The 18,426-nt window shown below is 47.3% G+C and overlaps 1 protein-coding gene across 1 annotated transcript in view; it reads left to right on the top strand.

The window, feature by feature from the left end:
- The first annotated feature begins 2,669 nt into the window (after positions 1-2,669).
- The window catches only part of LOC110260966 (uncharacterized), a 61,032-nt gene continuing 45,275 nt past the window's right edge, over positions 2,670-18,426 (top strand). Inside the window, exons 1-3 of the mRNA XM_084960336.1 lie at positions 2,670-2,793; positions 3,066-3,154; positions 11,791-11,854. Of these exons, the coding sequence (XP_084816462.1) occupies positions 2,760-2,793; positions 3,066-3,154; positions 11,791-11,854 (187 nt within the window). The 5' untranslated portion in view covers positions 2,670-2,759. The remainder of the gene's footprint in view (positions 2,794-3,065; positions 3,155-11,790; positions 11,855-18,426) is intronic.

An 18,426-nucleotide genomic window follows, 5' to 3' on the forward strand; every position in this document is an offset into this window, starting at 1 on the left:
GGGAGCTATTAGTTATATGGGAAAAGGGATAGTTTCTATTGTTAGCACAGGTTCCTTCTTGGGCTAAGTCAGTATTCAAGGAGGCAGTCTCCTTAGGAAGATGGGTAGGGAGTTCCCATAGAGGCTCAGTGGTTAATGAACCCGATTAGGAACCATAAGGTTGCAGGTTCGATGATCCCTGGCCTCGCTCTGTGGGTTAAGGATCCGGTGTTGCTGTGAGCTGTGGTGTATGTTGCAGATGCGGCTCGAATCCCAAGTTGCTGTGGCTGTGGCAGTGGCATAGGCCAGCAGCTGTAGCTCCAATTCGATCCCTAGCCTGGGAACCTCCATATGCTGCAGGTGTGGCCCTAAAAAGACAAAAGATGAAAAAAAAAACCACAAATATGGGTAATGGTTTTGGGATGGGGGTAGAGGAACAGTGTGGTAAAGGAACATCCCTTGACAAACGAGTGTTTGGGTTTAACTGGTCTTCAAGGCAGCTCATCGTTGGGGGAGGGATCAGCCTTCTACATTAAGTCTGATTGGTTTTGGTGGCGCCTAGCCAGTCATGTCTGTTAGAGCGCCAGGGAAAGAAAGACAGTTGACTATAGAAGTGAGATCTTAGCAGGATTGATTGACCAGCAGAGTGGCTGGGAGCCCTGAGCAAGAGGAACTTGGAGCTCCCCCACTGGTTGGAGAAATTTTATTAGGCAGGGGGTCTGCTGAGTTCTATAGGTCCGGGATGGCAGTGGAGATCATGGTATAAAAATTTAACTTTCTTGGAGTTTCCATTGTGGCACAGTGGAAATGAATCCAACTAGGAACCACAAGGTTGCGGGTTCGATCCCTGGCCTCGCTCAGTGGGTTAAGAATCTAGTGTTGCTGTGAGCTGTGGTGTAGACTGGCAGCTACAGCCCTGTCTGGGAACCTGCTGCAGGTGTGGCCCTAAAAAGCAAAAAAAAAAAAACAAAAAACACCAAACTTTCTCCTTGGGGCTATCTTTGTCCTTGGCAGGTCAACCGCTTCAAGGGTTTAGTTGTTGCAACTATGGAGGTCTGATAAAGTGGAGACTGCAGGTTTGGGTCTGAGTGGGTCAATGATTCATGCTGACTTATTCTTTTTTAGGCCTTCCTTTTAGTTTCCACCTAAGAACGTCTGATTCCACACCTAGGACCTATGCCTTGGGGCGGCCAAAAAAAGAAAAGGAAAAAAAAAAGAGCTCAAAACCTGTATTAAGCATGAATAAGCCTTGATGGCTGCCAATGACATGAATGTATCTAATGTTAAGGAAAAGAGAGGTGGTTACAGAAAGAGATGAGACGGTCTCGACGGAACCCGATTGCCTTGAAACAGCAAGGAGGGGCGGCAGTCGGGTTTGAGGCCAGACGGTTGCGCCAGGGTCTTGGGGCTTCCAGAATATATAGGGGGAGTTTAGAAGGCCTGTTTTTTGTCAAGGTTATTTTTATCAGTTTATCAGTTACCGTTTAGGAAGGATGGTCAGTTGACCTGGCAGGGATTGTGTGTCTGGTGCTGTCAGGAACTGTTCGAGCCTGGAGTCAGCAGAAGTTAGTTTTGGTATTTCTTCCTGGGCGACCTGGGCTTCCCTTCACCTAATGCCATTGAATTATGCCCTTAAAAACAGCAAACATGGTAAAATTTGGAGTTCCTGTTGTGGCGCAGTGGAAAGGAATCCAACTAGTATCCGTGAATGATAAAGACCTTCCCTCGGAATCCCGGTTCTCGTTCAGGGAGCCTTAGAAGGAACAGGGAGAATTAGAGGGGAAGAGAAAAATTAGAACAATGAGATGGTTGGGGTAGGAGTCTGAAGAGCAGAGAAGTGCAGCAACAGGAATTCCTGTAGTTAATCTTTATACGTGTTTTTTTTTTCCTTTTTCTTTTTAGGGCTGCTGTGCCACAGCAGGAACTCCAAGAACTCTTTTTCTTTCTCTCTCTCTCTTTTTTTTTTTTTTGGTCTTTTTAGGGCTGAACTCACAACATATGGAGGTTTCCAGGCTAGGGGCTGAAGCAGAGCTACAGTTGCTGGCCCACACCACTGCCACAGCAACAGCAAATCCGAGGTGTGTCTGGAACCTACACTACAACTCACCACAATGCTGTGATCCTTAATCCACTGATCAAGGCCTGGGATCGAACCCACAACTTCATGGTTACTAGTAGGATTTGTTTCCTCTGCACCACGACGGGGAACTCCATATAGGCGGTTAATCTTCACAGGCAGTTGTTTTTGGTGGACCCATTGTCTCTTGCTGTCCAGCCTGGAAGGGCCACTTTCCTAGGGCACGGGGCTTCTTTCATTCTCCTGGGAACCTATCAGTGTTATGTTTATTTTACAATAAATAATGAACACTGATGTATTTTTTGATAATGCGTATTTGATGCATCGTCAAATATTGCATATTTGATAACTTTCCTAGTTACAAAAAAAAAAAAGACAATTGTAAGGTGAGTGCGGAGAAAAAGAGAACAAGCCTGGTGGTCAATCAAAGAGAAGGAAATTTATTAAAGGGAGACTAGAGGGAGACTGACCCTTGAGAAGAGCCAGCCCCCTGCCCTTCTGGCGGGCTTTTTACACCCCTTAGCCGGAAAATAGGATCCCCTGGGTCGGGGGGTGGGGTGGGGGTGGGGGGGTTTAGTTTATCTTTAGCCTGCAGCTGGACTCTGGTGCTCACATCCTCTTGGGAAAGCCGGAGGTGTCCCACTGCAGGGTGGTCTTGGGAGAGGAGGCGCCAGGATGTCGCTTGAGCAATGCGGTCCGTCTCATGGGTCACCGTGACCTCATATTTTGTTTGCCAGGTCAGCACAATGAGCCATTTAAACAATGAGCCCCCACGGAGGCCCCAACACTGCAAAGTCCGGGCATTCCAGGAGGGGTCATCCCCTCCGAGAGGGGGAGGTGGGGCTGGCAGTTTTCTGGGACTCTTTTACATAACACTCCGCCTTTTCACTGCCTCTTATTGGCCTGCAACCACTCCGGGGGAGGGGAGCTGGGGAGGGGGCTGGGAGTCTCCGGGGATCCGCCGCAGGGGTCGAAAACCTTCGGGAAGAATTTTGCATCTTTCACGCAGCGCTTAAGGAGCGTCGGCCGCCGAGCGAGCTCCGCAGACTGCTTTTTGTCACCCGTCCTTGGACAGTGTCTGCAGCTGATGCGTCTTCGGTAAGTTACCTGCCCTGCCTGTGCTTCCCTGTAAATGGGACCAGGAAGAGAAGGTCTCGTTCAGTGTGAGGACTCTGCCTACAAAGGTACCCCTCCCCGCCCGCCGCATAGTAAGTGCTATCTACCTGCTAGCTTTGGCGTTCTCGTTGGGGCTCAGCGGTTAACGAACCCGAATAGCATCCATGAGGACGCGGGTTCGCTCCCTGGCCTCGCTCAGTGGGTTAAGGATCTGGCATTGCCGTGAACTGTGGTGTAGGTTGCAGACACGACTCGGATCGTTGGTTGCTGTGGCTGTGGTGTAGGCCGGCAGCTGCAGCTCCGTTTGGACCCCTGGCCGGGGAACCTCCATATGCGGCGGGTGCGGCCCTAAAGAGACAAAAAGACCAAAAATAGTTAGCTTTTATTATTGATGTTTTTATTATCCATCCAGTTATTTCAGCTAAAAATTGAGGAGTTCTGGATGCCCTTCCTCCCCTTCCTTCCCATTTTCATTCTCCAAAATGTATCTTTTTTTTTTTTTTTTTTGGCTATTTCTCGGGCCGCTCCCGAGGCATATGGAGGTTCCCAGACTAGGGGTCAAATCGGAGCTGTAGCCACCAGCCTACACCAGAGCCACAGCAGCGCGGGATCCGAGCCATGTCTGCAGCCTACACCACAGCTCATGGCAACGCCGGGTCGTTAACCCACTGAGCAAGGGCAGGGACCGAACCCGCAACCTCATGGTTCCTGGTCGGATTCGTTAACCACTGCGCCACGACGGGGAACTCCTCCAAAATGTATCTTAACTCTGTTCATTTTTTTCCTGAACGTTCTCGACTTTTGCCTTTTACACTGAAGTCTTTAGCCTGGTCAGGGATATATAACGAATTTCTCTTTATTTCCATAAGGACTGTTGAGAGGGATGGGGTAGGATGCTTATTATACAGGTGGTCGTGAACATCCCAATAGGGGACCAGAAATCAAGAGGGAAACCTAGGGCGCTTGGGGAGAGCCCTCTAAGTTAATCATCACTCCAGAAGGCCACCAGAACAGTGCCGGCTTGCTTGAATATAAAACCATAAATCAAAGCACCCGATGCCACAGGTCATGGGGTGAAGGATAAAGTGAGGCCTGCATTCAGGTTCAGCAAGATAATGATCCTGAGGCTCAAGGAGAGGAATTTAAGGGAAAGATGACCTTCCAAAGTCGGAGACCCTCATTATACGGAAACCTGAGATGATTCAACATGTTTTAGTAGAAGTTACCGTCCTTCTGCTGATTGGAATTAGCGCCATGACGGTCTTAGTTTGACCTCCTAGGGTCAAATACTCTCTTACCGGATACAAAGGAGGAGCTAAAGATGTGAGGAAGAGGCGGTCTTTTCCCCTTCCCACGTTTCTTGGATTATAAAACTAGCTTACCAAATCCTCGGGGCAGAGCCGGCTTGCATCTCTCGCAAGCATCCCATCTTAATAAGCCTGTTTCTTGCCTATCACTTTGTCTCTCGCTGAATTCCTTCAGCTCTGAGACACAAAAGACCTGAACTTGAGTAAGTCCAAACGTGAGGTGAGTCCTTTTAATTAATAGATTGGGTTCTAGTCCAAAACTGGCTTTTGGCTGGCTTTGAGTACTGGCCCCATGGATTCAAGTCCCAGTCTGGCTTCTGGCTGGGCTGTCAGTTTCACTCAGAGCATCATTTACTGAATAGCCTATGTATCTTTTTTTTTTTTTGTCTTTTTGCCATTTCTTGGGCCGCTCCCACAGCATATGGAGGTTCCCAGGCTAGGGGTCGAATCGGAGCTGTAGCCACCAGCCTACGCCAGAGCCACAGCAACGTGGGATCCGAGCCGCGTCTGCAACCTACACCACAGCTCACGGCAACGCCGGATCGTTAACCCACTGAGCAAGGCCAGGGACTGAACCCGCAACCTCATGGTTCCTAGTCGGATTCGTTAACCACTGCACCACGCCGGGAATTCCCTGAATAGCCTATGTATCTTTTCCCTCTTCATCTGCTTGGAAGATGGCTCTTCCATTGCCCAGACATCATTGGGCATTATTTCCCAGCTGAACATGGGGCTCCCATCTGCCCCTCCACCCCACTTATACTCTGCAAGCCCCCACCCCTGCCCATTCTCCTTACTGCAGCTCAGGAGACCACTTTCCCCTTCCTAAAATAACCAAATATTTGATACATGCAAAAATCTAAAGGATCAGAGTTCCTGCTGTGGCACTTTGGAAGCGCATCTGACCCATGAATATGTGTGTTTGATCCCTGGTCTCACTTAGTGGGTTAAGGATCCAGTGTTGCGGTGAGCGGTGGTGTAGGTCACAGACACGGCTTGGGTCCCACGTTGCTGTGGCTGTGGCATAGGCTGGCAGTTGTATCTCAGCCCCTAGCATGGGAACCTCCATGTGCTGCAGGTGCACCCTAAAAAAAACATGTATATATATATTTATGACCTATATAAAGGACCATGGGTGGAGCTTATGAGGCGAGGACATAAAACAACCCAGGCCCCCATTCCCGGCCCTTCCGGGAGAGCCCACCTTACTACCTAGGAAACCCCAGTAGCAGGTCCTTTGATGTCCTGAGTGTCCTCAACACTAGCAGGACTTCCTTTTTTTCTTTCTTAATTGCTCTTTCATTCTTCCTTCCTACCCTTCCTTCCCCTCTTTCTTTCTCTCTCTCGTTCCTTCCTTCCTTCCTTCTTTCCTTTCTCTCTCTCTCTCCTTCCTTCCTTCCTTCCTGTCTTTTTAGGGCCAAAGCTGCACATATGGAGGTTCCCAGGCTAGGGGTCGAATCAGAGATGTAGCTGAGGGTCTACACCACAGCTAGCAACACAGGATCCAAGCTGCACCTGCGACCTACACCACAGCTCATGGCAAAGCCGGATCCTCAACCCACTGAGCGAGGCCGGGGATCGAACCCACAACCTCATGGTTCCTAGTGGAATTCGTTTCTGCGGCGCTGGGTCGGGAACCCCTGTATCCACTTTAGACTCGGCTGGAAACATTTTATGACTAACTCCGCTGAGACTTTGGAATTGTACTGCCTCTGGAAGTTGTTTTGAGGAGTTGACATCTTTATGATATCATCTATCCCATCAGTAGCATTGTGTAGCTCTCCTTTAAAAATAATTGAGACATTGTCTTAATGTTTGATGCACAGAGTAACAATTTGATATATGTATATACTGTGAAATGATTAACACAATAAGTTCTGTTAACAGCCATCACCCAGTATAGTTACCAAACTTCTTGTGATGAGAGCTTGTTAAGATTTACTCTCTTAGTAACTTTCAAATATATTGTCGACTGTAAAATTGCACAACTCCAAAGTTGAGAATTACGTTTTTATTCAGCAGATTTTTTCTGAGCTCTTAAGCCCAGAAAACAGCCCCTCAGAGGGACTGCTAGCACATATAGGAGTTTTTGCCATAAAAACCAGGTAGTTGGGGGAGTTCCCATTGGGGCTCAATGGTTAACGAACCTGACTAGTATCCGTGAGGACTTGTGTTAGACCCCTGGTCTTGCTCAGTGGGTTAAGGATTCAGGGTTGCTGTGAGGTGTGGTGTAGGTGGATTATGTGGCTGGGCTCCCATGTAATAGGCAGCCAGTTTGTATTCATCCTGAGTTCCTTCAGGACAGCTGGGGTGGGTCCCGGCTGCAACATCTTTTGTTTACTTGTATGGCAGGTGACAATTTTCATCCACAGCAATATAATATTCCTCTTTTTTTTTTTTAAATAAATGTCTGCACCCAAGGCATAGGGAAGTTCCCAGGCTAGGGGTCACATTGGAGCTGCAGCTGCTGGCTTACGCCACAGCACCGCTCTGAGCCGCATCTGTGTCCTACACTGCAGCTTGTGGCAATGCAGGATCCTGAACCCACTGAGCAAGACCAGAGATTGAACCCACATCCTCACTGTTACTATGTTGGGTTCTTAACCTACTGAGTCACAGTGGGAACTCTTTCTTCCCATTTTTCAAATCAGATTTGTGGTGGTGGTTGTTATCGACTCGTATGAGTTCTTTACATATTTTAGATGTTAGTCCCTTATCAGATATGATTTGCAAAAGTTTCTTCCCATTCCTTAAGGTACCTTTTCATTTTGCTGGTTTCCTTTGCTGTGCACAAGATTTTAAGTTTGACATCTTTCACTTGCTTATTTATATGTTTGTTCCCTTTGCTTTTGGTGGCAAATCCAAAAAAAATCATTGGCCAACTGATGTCAAGGAGCTTATTTCCGTTTATTTTTCTTTGTTTTTAGGGCCGCACCTGTGGCTCAGATTCTGTGTTCCTGTGGCTGTGGTGTAGGCCAGCCTCCATGTGCCATGGATGTGGCCCTAAAAAGACAAAAAAAACCAAAAAACAAAAAACATGAATAGAATCATGTGAAATGCTTTCTACATTTGTTTTTCTATTGCTATTTTTTTCTTTTTTGTCTTTTGAGGGCCACAGTTGTATATGGAGTTTCCCAGGCTCTAGGGGTCTAATTGGAGCTGTAGCCACTGGCCTACGCCAGAGCCACAGCAACGCCGGATCCGAGCCGCATCTTCGACCTACACTATAGCTCATGGCAACGCTGGCTCCTTAACCCACTGAACGAGGCCCGGGATCAAACCGGAAACCTCATGGTTCCTAGTTGGATTCCTTTCTGCTGCGCCATGGTGGGAACTCCCAGACTCTTCTAAAGAGTGTCTGGGAGTGAGATAGGGCCTGGTTGAGCCTGGCCTAAGGGCAAATCACTTTGAATATAAGTTTCTTAAAACCTCTGATTTTTCTTGCCTCAGGATCTTTGCAACTGCCACATAGGAACCTGGAATTCACACTTCTCCCCAGAAGACTCTGCTTAGTTACTCCTCTACCCACCTTTGCCTCTCTCCCTCCCTCCCCCACCATCAACTTTTCCTCTTTATACTCTTAAAAATAGGAGTTCCCTTCGTGGCGCAGTGGTTAACGAATCCGACTAGGAATCATGAGGTTGCGGGTTCGGTCCCTGCCCTTGTTCAGTGGGTTAAGGATCCGGCGTTGCCGTGAGCTGTGGTGTAGGCCGCAGACGCGGCTTGGATCCCGCGTTGCTGTGGCTCTGGCGTAGGCCGGTGGCTACAGCTCCGATTCAACCCCTAGCCTGGGAACCTCCATATGCCGCGGGAGCGGCCCAAAGAAATAGAAAAAAGACAAAAAAAAAAAAAAAAAAGTAAATGGTAAGAGAAGCTTCCTAAACATGGCAGGAAACCCAGGAGCCATGGAGGGAAAAAATTCACAACTTTGGGAGTTCCTGTCGTGGCGCAGTGGTTAACGAATCCAACTAGGAACCATGAGGTTGCGGGTTCGGTCCCTGTCCTTGCTCAGTGGGTTAACGATCCGGCGTTGCCGTGAGCTGTGGTGTAGGTTGCAGACGCGGCTCGGATCCCGTGTTGCTGTGGCTCTGGCGTAGGCCGGTGGCTACAGCTCCGATTCCACCCCTAGCCTGGGAACCTCCATATGCCGCGGGAGCGGCCCAAGAAATAGCAACAACAACAACAACAAAAGACAAAAGACAAAAAAAAAGACAAAAAAAAAAAAAAATATCCTGCTCTCCTTCATAGTCAGTTGTTTCTGTGTGAAGTTGTGGGTTCCCCTCTGGCCCCTGGGGCACTGGGCCTGCAGTTACTTCCTGGCACATAGTAACCCTGTCCAGCCTCAGAGCCTTTGTACTTACCATTCTCTTTGCCTGGCAACCTCTCATCCAAAACTTAGCTTAGGAGTTTCCTGGTCCTCAGCGGGTTAAGGATCTGGCGTTGTCACTGCTGTGCTACAGGTTCTGTCCTTGGGCCAGGAATTTCCACATGCCATAGGAGCAGCCAAAAATTAAAAACATGGTGCAGCGGAAATGAATCCAACGAAACCATGAGGTTGCGGGTTTGACCCCTGACCTCTCTCAGTGGGTTAAGGAGCCGGCATTACTGTGAGCTATGGTGTAGGTCGCAGACACAACTCGAATCTGGTGTTGCTATGGCTGTGGTGTAGGCTGGCAGCGGTAGCTCCCAATAGACCCCTAGCCTGGGAACCTCCATATGTTGCGGGTGCGGCCCTAAAAGGACAAAAGACAAAAGCAAAAACAAAAAAACAACTAAGCTTAAATGTTACCTCCTCGGAAAGGTCTTCCTGGCCCCCTATCTAAAATAGTTCCACCTTCCAATCCCTTTCTTGTATTCATTTCCTAGATCTGCTGGAACAAATTGTCACAGACTTGAGGGAATTAAAACAACCACCATTCATTCTTTCCTGGTTCTGGAGCCAGAAGAATGAGATCAAGGTGTCAGCAGGGTTGGCTCCTGCAGGAGATTCTGAGGGATTGTCTGTCCCCAGCTGCTCCTGGCTTCTGGTGGCTATTGCTATGCTTGGCTTAAGGATGCAAGTTCCAGCATTCACCTCTGTCTCATTTCACCTTCTCTATGTCTTCTCCTCAATGTGTTAAGGATATTTGTCATTGGGTTTAGGCCTCACCCAGGTAATCTAGGATGATCTTATCTTGAGATCCTTAACTTTTTAAAAAATTCTTTTATTTGCTTTTGAGGGCCACACCCACAGGACATAGAAGTTCCCAGGTGAGGGGTCAAACAGGAGCTACAGCTGTTGGCCTACACCACAGGCACAGTAACTCAGGATCTCAGCTGTGTCTGCGACCTACACCACAGCTCACAGCAACGCCAGATCCTTAACCCACTGAGGGAGGCCAGGGATTGAACCCACAGCCTCATGGATACTAGTCAGTCTCACTACCACTAAGCCACAAAGGGAACTTCCTCAAATCTGTTTTCACAGCCGCACCTGTGGCATATGGACGTTCTCAGCTAAGAGTCGAATTGGAATTGCCACAGTCCCGGCAACACTGGATCCCATTGGCATCTGCGACCTACACTGAAGCATGCGACAATACCAGATCCTTAACCCACTGAGCAAGTCCAGGGATTGAACTCACATTCTCACAGAGATTACATTGGGTTAACTTGCTAGGGGTCAAATTGGAGCTGCAGCCGCTCGGCCTACGCCACAGCCACAGCAACTCAGGATCTGAGCCGTGTCTTTGACCTATACCACAGCTCACGGCAACGCCAGATCCTTAACCCATGGAGCGAGGCCAGGGATCGAACCCACAACCTCATGCTTCCTAGTTGGATTCCTTAACCACTGAGCCATGACGGGAACACCCTGAAATGATCTAGTTTATTGATGTTTTTTAACGGTCGCTTATGACCCATTGTAAGGCTTGGACTAGCCCTCAAAAATTTGAAGAGGGAGTTCCTGTCGTGGCTCAGTGGTTAACGAATCCGACTAGGAACCAGAGGTTGCAGGTTCAGGCCCTGCCCTTGCTCAGTGGGTTAACGATCCGGCATTGCTGTGAGCTGTGGTGTAGGTTGCAGACACGGCTCGGATCCCATGTTGCTGAGGCTCTGGCATAGGCCGGTGGCTACCGCTCCGATTCGACCCCTAGCCTGGGAACCTCCATATGCCGCGGGAGCGGCCCAAGAAATAGCAAAAAGACAAAAAAAAAATTTTTTTTGAAGAGAAAATTTTCAGTGTTGCTATATAAACAACACACACACACAAGATAGATAATATTGGAGTCTGTCACCTAGAATAAGGATGAGGGCTGAGACCAGCTATATCCATATGGGTTGGATATCGTGATTGAGAACAGAGGCCACATGCCTCATTTGTTCCAGAGTAATCTTGTCTGGGAAGATAAGTCTGTAAACCAATAAACGACTTGGCTGTTTGCTTGAAGAAATTCGCATAAACCCATTGGTTTGTCCAGACAGTTTGTTCATAGAGCTGCTCATTTACCAATGTTGAAACATGGCTTCCTTCAAAATCCTCGCCCTGTGTGGTGACCAATTCTAAACCTTAATGTTTCGATGTTCGTCTAGTCCTAACCAGTGACTCCCCTTGAGTGTCTCACGTTGGAGTCACCTTTGTGGCTCAGCGGTTAACAATCCTGATTAGGATCCATGAGGCTGCGAATTTGATCTCTGGCCTCCCTCAGTGGGTGAAGGATTCGGTGTTGCTGTGAGCTGTGGTGTAGTTTGCAGACGAGGCTTGGATCCCGCGTTGCTATGGCTGTGGTGTAGGCTGGCAGGTGCAGCTCCAATTTGACCCCTAGCCTGGGAATTTCCATATGCAGTAGGTATGGCCCTAAAAAGCAAAAAAAAAAAAAAAAAGGTCTCACCTTGTACCCCTTGATGTCTCATCCCAATGGCTATACATTTCTTCTTCTTTTTTTTTTTTTTTGTCTATTCTAGGGCCACACCTGTGGCACATGGAAATTCCCAGGCTAGGGATCTAATCGGAGCCGTAGCTACCATCCTACGCCAGAGCCACAGCAACACGGGATCCGAGGTGTGTCTGCAACCCACACCACAGCTCACGGCAACACCAGATCCTTAACCCACTGAGCAAGGGCAGGGATCGAACCCACAGCCTCATGGTTCCTAGTTGAATTCGTTAACCACTGAGCCATGACAGGAACTCTATGCCTACACATTTCTTCTCCTGCCCTCTCCCTTCGGAGGCAGCACGGAGAGTGTGAAGGTGGTTTCATCGCTCACTGGGGCAGTTATAATACATTCAGTTGTGCGTGGTTACAGGGTTTCTGCTGTTTTTTTCAGGAGTTGACATTCCACCAGGATCCATTTGAGACTCCCCTCGCTGATAATCTTAGATTCTCAACAGGTAAGTCCTCTGGAACCTCCTTCCCAGGAGTTTCTGCAACCTTGACAGTCTGTGTGTCTCACAATGGAGCTGATCTCTTATTGTTGAGCCCCTAAATGTTTTTGTCTTTTTGCTATTTCTTTGGGCCGCTCCCGCGGCATGTGGAGGTTCCCAGGCTAGGAGGTCGAATTGGAGCTGTAGCCGCCTACGCCAGAGCCACAGCAACGCGGGATCCGAGCCTCGTCTGCAACCTACACCACAGCTCACGGCAACGCCAGATCGTTAACCCACTGAGCAAGGGCAGGGACCGAACCCGCAACCTCATGGTTCCTAGTCAGGTTTGTTAACCACTGCGCCACACGACAGGAACTCCGAGCCCCTAAATGTTGAGCTTTCTTTGACTGCTAGGAATAATGTTTTAGGCATCTTTGATGATCTGATCAGATTTGAAACCTTCTGTCCTTTGCAGAATACTTCCTGTTATTAACGTGTTACTGTGTTGGCGTTCCTGTTGTGGCTCAGTGGTTAACTACCCTGACTAGCATCCATGAGGACACGGGTTCGATCCCTGGCCTTGCTCAGTGGGTTAAGCATCTGGCATTGATGTGAGCTGTGGTGTAGGTTGCAGATGTGGCTCAGATCCTGGGTTGATGTGGCTGTGGTGTAAGCTGGCAGCTGAAGTTCCAATTTGACCCCTATCCTGGGAACCTCCATATGCCGCAGGTGCGGCCCTACAAAGCAAAAACAAGGCAAAACAAAACAAAAAACTAAACAAAAGAAAAAGCGAGGAAATTCTGACACGTGATACAACATGGATGAATCTTGAGGACATGCTAAATGAAAGAAGCCGGTCACCAAAGGATAAACATGATTTCACTACTATGAAGTACCTGGAGTAGTTAAAATCATAGAGACAGAAAGTAGAAAGAATTGGAGTTCCTGTTGTGGCCAAGTGGTTAATGAACCTGACTAGCATCCATGAGGACGAGGGTTCGATCCCTGGCCTCGCTCAGTTAAGGATCCAGCATTGCCGTGAGCTGTGGTGTAGGTCGCAGATGCGGCTCGGATCCCACGTTGCTGTGGCTCTGGCGTAGGCCAGTGGCTACAGCTCCGATTCGACCCCTAGCCTGGGAACCTCCATATGCCGCAGAAGCGGCCCAAAGAAATAGCAAAAAGACAAAAAAAAAAAAAAAAAAAAATTTAAGGTAAATTTTATGCATGCGTGTTTTTCCAGAATTTAATGCATGCGTGTTTTGAATTAAAATTTAAAAGCCCTTATTGAAAGCATGTAGATTCCCTTTTATTTAGAGTGCTGAAGAAATACAAAGTTAAAATTATAAAAAGAAAAATATCTTTCAGATGAATATAGGAGTTCCCTTGTGGTGGAGGAGGAGCCGGTGTTGTCACTGCTGCAGCTTGGGTTGCTGCTGTGGCATGTGTTTGATCCCTGGCCTGGGAATTTCCACATACTGTAGGCGTGGCCAAAAGTAAAAAATTTAAATTAAAAAAAATCTTATAGATAAATGTAATTTTTGGGAGGGGGTGTCTTTTTGCCTTTGGGATGCTCCTGAGGCATATGGAGGTTCCCAGGCTAGGAGTTGAATCAGCTATAGCCGCCGGCCTACGCCTGAGCCACAGCAACGCAGGATCCGAACCCCATCTGTGACCTACACTACAGCTCACGGCAACGCTGGATCCTTAATCCTCTGAGCGAGGCCAGGGATTGAACCTGCAAACTCATGGTTCCTAGTTGGATTTGTTTCTGCTGCCCCATGATGGGAACTCTTTTTTTTTTTTTTTTTTTTCTTTAAGTAAACCTCCAGGAGTTCCCGTCATGGCCCAGTGGTTAATGAATCCGACTAAGAACCATGAGGTTGTGGATTCGATCCCTGGCCTCGCTCAGTGGGTTAAGGATCAGGCTTGCTGTGAGGTGTGGTGTAGGTTGCAGATGCGGCTCGGATCCCGAGTTGCTGTGGCTGTGGTGTAGGCTTGGCAGCTACAGCTCTGATTAGACCCCTAGCCTGGGAACCTCTTTATGTCGAGGGTGTGGCCCTAGAAAAAGCAAAAAGACAAAAAAAAAAAGCAAACCTCCATAAACCAGTACTAGAGTCATTTTTGTGATACTGAAAAGATGTCCTTTGCCTATTTTCAGTCATTAATTATTCCATCCCGGGCCACCAATGATCTGGTTTCAGTTTCTATGAAGTTATAATTTCTTGGTAGTTCATATAATGAAATCATCATATAAAATGTAGTTCTTTGTGACTGGTTTTCATTTTAGCATAAACTTTTGAAGTTTATGCTACATGATAGTATGTATCAGTAATTCCTTTTAATCCTGAGTAGCATTTCATTGTATGGCCATACTGCATGTTTGTCTTTTTATCCATTTACCAATTGACAGACATTTGAATTGTTTCCGTATTTTGGCTATTGTGAATTATGCGCCTGTGAACATTCACGTGTGAGTTTTGATATGGACATAGATTTCATTTCTCTCTGGTTGATGGGTTGAATTGCTGGATCATGTGATGAATTTATGTTTTTCAACTGCCATGCTGCTTTCCGCAGTGTCTGCACCATTTTAAACTCCCACCAGCATTATGGGAAGGTTCCAGTTTCTTTAAGTCTCAACCAACACTTCTCCTTTGATTTATGTCCCTCAAGTAGGTGTGAAGCAGTATCGCATGATGGTTTTTAAGAAACTGTAGTTAAGGAACTTCCCATTGTGCACTGGAAACAAGTCCAACTAACATCCATGAGGATGCTGGTTCCATCCCTGGCCTTGCTCAGCGGGTTAAGGATCTGGCATTGCTGTGAGCTGTGGTGTAGGTCACAGACACGGCTTCGTTCTGGCTAGGGGTCGAATCACAGCTATTGCTGCCGGCCTACCCCAGAGCCCCAGCAACACAGGATCCGAGCCGTGTCTGCGACCTACACCACAGCTCACGGCAACACCAGATCCTTAACCCACTGAGCAGGGCCAGGGATCGAACCCATAACCTCATGGTTCCTAGTTGGATTCTTTAACCACTGAGCCATGATGGGAACTCAACATTGGATCCTTAATCCACTGAGTGAGGCCAGGGATCAAACCTGTGTCCTCATGGATACTAGTCACATTCATTTCTGCCGAGCCTCACTGGGATGACTTTATTTTTAATCCAACGAAATTGGTAGCATCTGTCCCCATGAAGAAGTTTCCATCACTGTGTTCTTCTAAGGTGGGTGACACTTGGAGCCATGCTGGGAATTGGGTGGAATAAGATTCTGTTTCCTCAGTATCTCTTGCTGAAACTCTTTGCTTTGTTGTGCCGTCCCCACTTTGTTCATCTTGCTCTGGAGGTTTTTTCACATGGAGTAAAGATTGGAGTAACGTTCAGTCTTCGGGGTGTTGCAAGGTGGGTCTTCCTTTTGTACAGTGGGATGGGGCAATTTTGCAGGAAGAAGTGCGCGAAGGCAATCACAGGCCTTTTCTCAGTCTGGTAGATCAGGTCCTTTGGGAAAGCGCACATATGGAATCGGAGGGCCTAAATTTGATTGTTTTCAAAGTATTCATGCTCATGAACTCCACAGAAGGGCTTTCTGGATCAGATTCACGGGCCCAATTTGAAGACTGCTCTTTATGGGTCAACTCAAAGTGTCATATTTTCCAGGAAGCACGCTTTTTTTTTTTTTTTTTTTTTTTTTTTTGGTCTTTTTGACTTTTCTAGGGCCGCTTCCCTCAGCATATGGAGGTTCCCAGGCTAGGGGTCTAATCAGAGTTGTTGCTGCCAGCTTACGCCACAACCACAGCAACATCAGATCTGAGCCTCGTCTGTGACCTATATACACTACAGCTCATGGCAATGCCGGATCCTTAACACACTGATCGAGGCCAGGGATCGAACCCGCAACCTCATGGTTCCTGGTCGGATTTATTAACCACTGCGCCACGACAAGAACTCCATCCAGGAAGCATCCTAATTTCCCTCAGTTATGTTGTGTTCCTCCTTTTCTCCTGAAAAGATCCTTGCACATGACCCTTTGTTTTCCTTCCTTAAAGTATATTTGTTTCAACAAATGTTATATTACGTACCTGCTGTGTGCCAGGTGCTGTGTTTGGCTCTAAAGATAATAAGGTGAATAAAGAAATAGGCATGTCCTTCCCACCATGGAACATTCAATCCAGTGGGAGAGACGATGCCAGTGAAATAGCCACACAAATAAATGCCAAATGACAAGTGTGGTAAGTACAGGGGGAGAGACACGTGACACTTGGTATGGTTCCAGGGGAGGACTTGTTAGGGAGGCCAAGAAAGCTGCTCCGAGGAAAAGAGAAGTAGTTGAGGAGTTCCCATCGTGGCTCAGTGGAAATGAATCTGACCAGCATCTATGAGGATGCAGGTTTGACCCCTGGCCTTGCTCAGTGGGTTAAGGATCTGGTGTTGCTGTGAGTTGTGGTGTAGGTTGAAGACTTGGTTCAGATCCAGAGTTGCTGTGGCTGTGGTGTAGACCAGCAGCTCCAGGTCCCTAAAGAGCAAAAAAAAAAAAAAAAAACCAAACTTTTTTTTAAGGCCTGCACCTTTGAATATGCAGGTTCCCAGGCTAGGGGTCAAATCAGAGCTGCAGCTGCCAGCCTACACCACAGCCACAGGAACGCAGGATCCGAGCTGTGTCTGCAACCTACACCACAGCTCACGACAATGACGGGTTCTTAACCCACTGAGGGAGGCCAGGGATCGAACCTGTGTCTTCATTCAGGAACTGCTGAGCCATGATGGGAATTCCCCCACCCAAAAAAAGAATTCTATCAACAAAGTGCAAAGCAACCGCAGAATGGAAAACGTATTTGCAAGTCATACATCTGCAATGGGTCTAATATCCAGAATATGTAAAGAACTCTCAACACACAACCACAAAAAGACAAATAATATAATTAAACAATGGACAACGCATTACAATGACTTTTCTTCAAAAAAAAAAAAATTGCAGATGGCCAATAAGCACATGACATGAAAAGATAACTCAATATCATTAGGCAGACAGTAGGGAAAAAATAGATATCAAGACCACACTGAGAGGAGTTCCCGTCGTGGTGCAGTGGTTAACGAATCCGACTAGGAACCATGAGGTTGTGGGTTTGATCCCCATCTTGCTTAGTGGGTTAAGGATCCGGCATTGCCATGAGCTGTGGTGTAGGTTGCAGACGCAGCTCGGATCCTCTGTTGCTGTGCCTCTGGCATAGGCTTGGCAGCTACAGCTCCAATTAGACCCCTAGCCTGGGAACCTTCAAATGCCGAGGGAGCGGCCCTAGAAAAGGCAAAACGAAAAAAAAAAAAAAAGACTGCCCTGAGATACCTCTTCACACCTCCTAGGATGGTGGTGATGATGATCCAACTTATAATAACAGGTATTGGCACGGACGTGGATAAATTGAAACCCTTATATGTTGCTGAATGAAATGGAAAATAACACAGCAGATGTGGCAACCTGGCAGTGCCTCAGCAAGTTAAACATGCAGTTACCATGTGATCCAGCCATTCCAGAGCATATTCGCAAGAGAATTGAAAACATTTTCACGTAAAAATGTGTACACAACTGTTCATAGCAGCATTATTCCTACTAGCCAAAAAGAGTGGAACCAACCCAGAGGATCATCAGGTGGTGAACAGATGGAAAAAAAATGATGTATCCAAGCAATGGAATATTATTCAGTCATGAAGAGGAGTGAAGTCCTGATACATCCCACTGCGTGATTGGCTGTTGAAAACATGCTAAGTGGAAATGTCACAGAGAAAGGAGGACATTCCATTTATATGAAATGCCAGAATACACAATTGTGTAGATTGAACGTAACTTAGTGGTTGCCCGGAGCTGGGAGGCGGGGAGAATTAAGAGCGATTATTACTGGATTTTTTTGGAGTTGGTGCCAATGTTCAGTAATTACGGAAGTGGTAATGTTTGAACGACGTTGTGAATGTACTAAAAAACACATACCATAAAATTTACCTTAAAGGAGTTCCCGTCGTGGCGCAGTGGTTAACGAATCCGACTAGGAACCATGAGGTCGCGGGTTTGGTCCCTGCCCTTGCTCAGTGGGTTAATGATCCGGCGTTGCCGTGAGCTGTGGTGTAGGTTGCAGATGCGGCTCGGATCCCGCGTTGCTGTGGCTCTGGCGTAGGCCAGTGGCTACAGCTCCGATTCAACCCCTAGCCTGGGAACCTCCATATGCCACGGGAGCGGCCCAAGAAATAGCAACAACAACAACAACAGCAAGAAAAAGACAAAAGACAAAAAAAAAAAAAAAATTTACCTTAAAAAGGGTGATTTTTATGGTGTGTGAATTACACTGGTGAAAAGATGGAGTGGTTTCTTAAATTGGGTGTTTCTTTTAGCTCATTTTGACACTTTATTGCTTCTGCCTCTTAGTCTTAGCTATCTCAGCATCTTTTAGGAGATGGGGAATACAGAAAGCAATTCATCAAAGAAAAAAAAGATCCTGCTGGCCCCACATCTGGCCCCTGACAGTGAATTTTGTGGTGGTTTGGCTTAGCCATGGTGCCTTCTCAAGCTGAATATGATTTTGAAGGAAGACATAGGACACCAAGCTG

Source organism: Sus scrofa, chromosome 6 (genome assembly GCF_054392235.1).
Source record: "Sus scrofa isolate SSC_HxYL_T2T_F1_AM1 chromosome 6, Sscrofa_HxYL_maternal_Yorkshire_Landrace_v2.0, whole genome shotgun sequence".
Classification (NCBI taxonomy): domain Eukaryota; kingdom Metazoa; phylum Chordata; class Mammalia; order Artiodactyla; family Suidae; genus Sus; species Sus scrofa.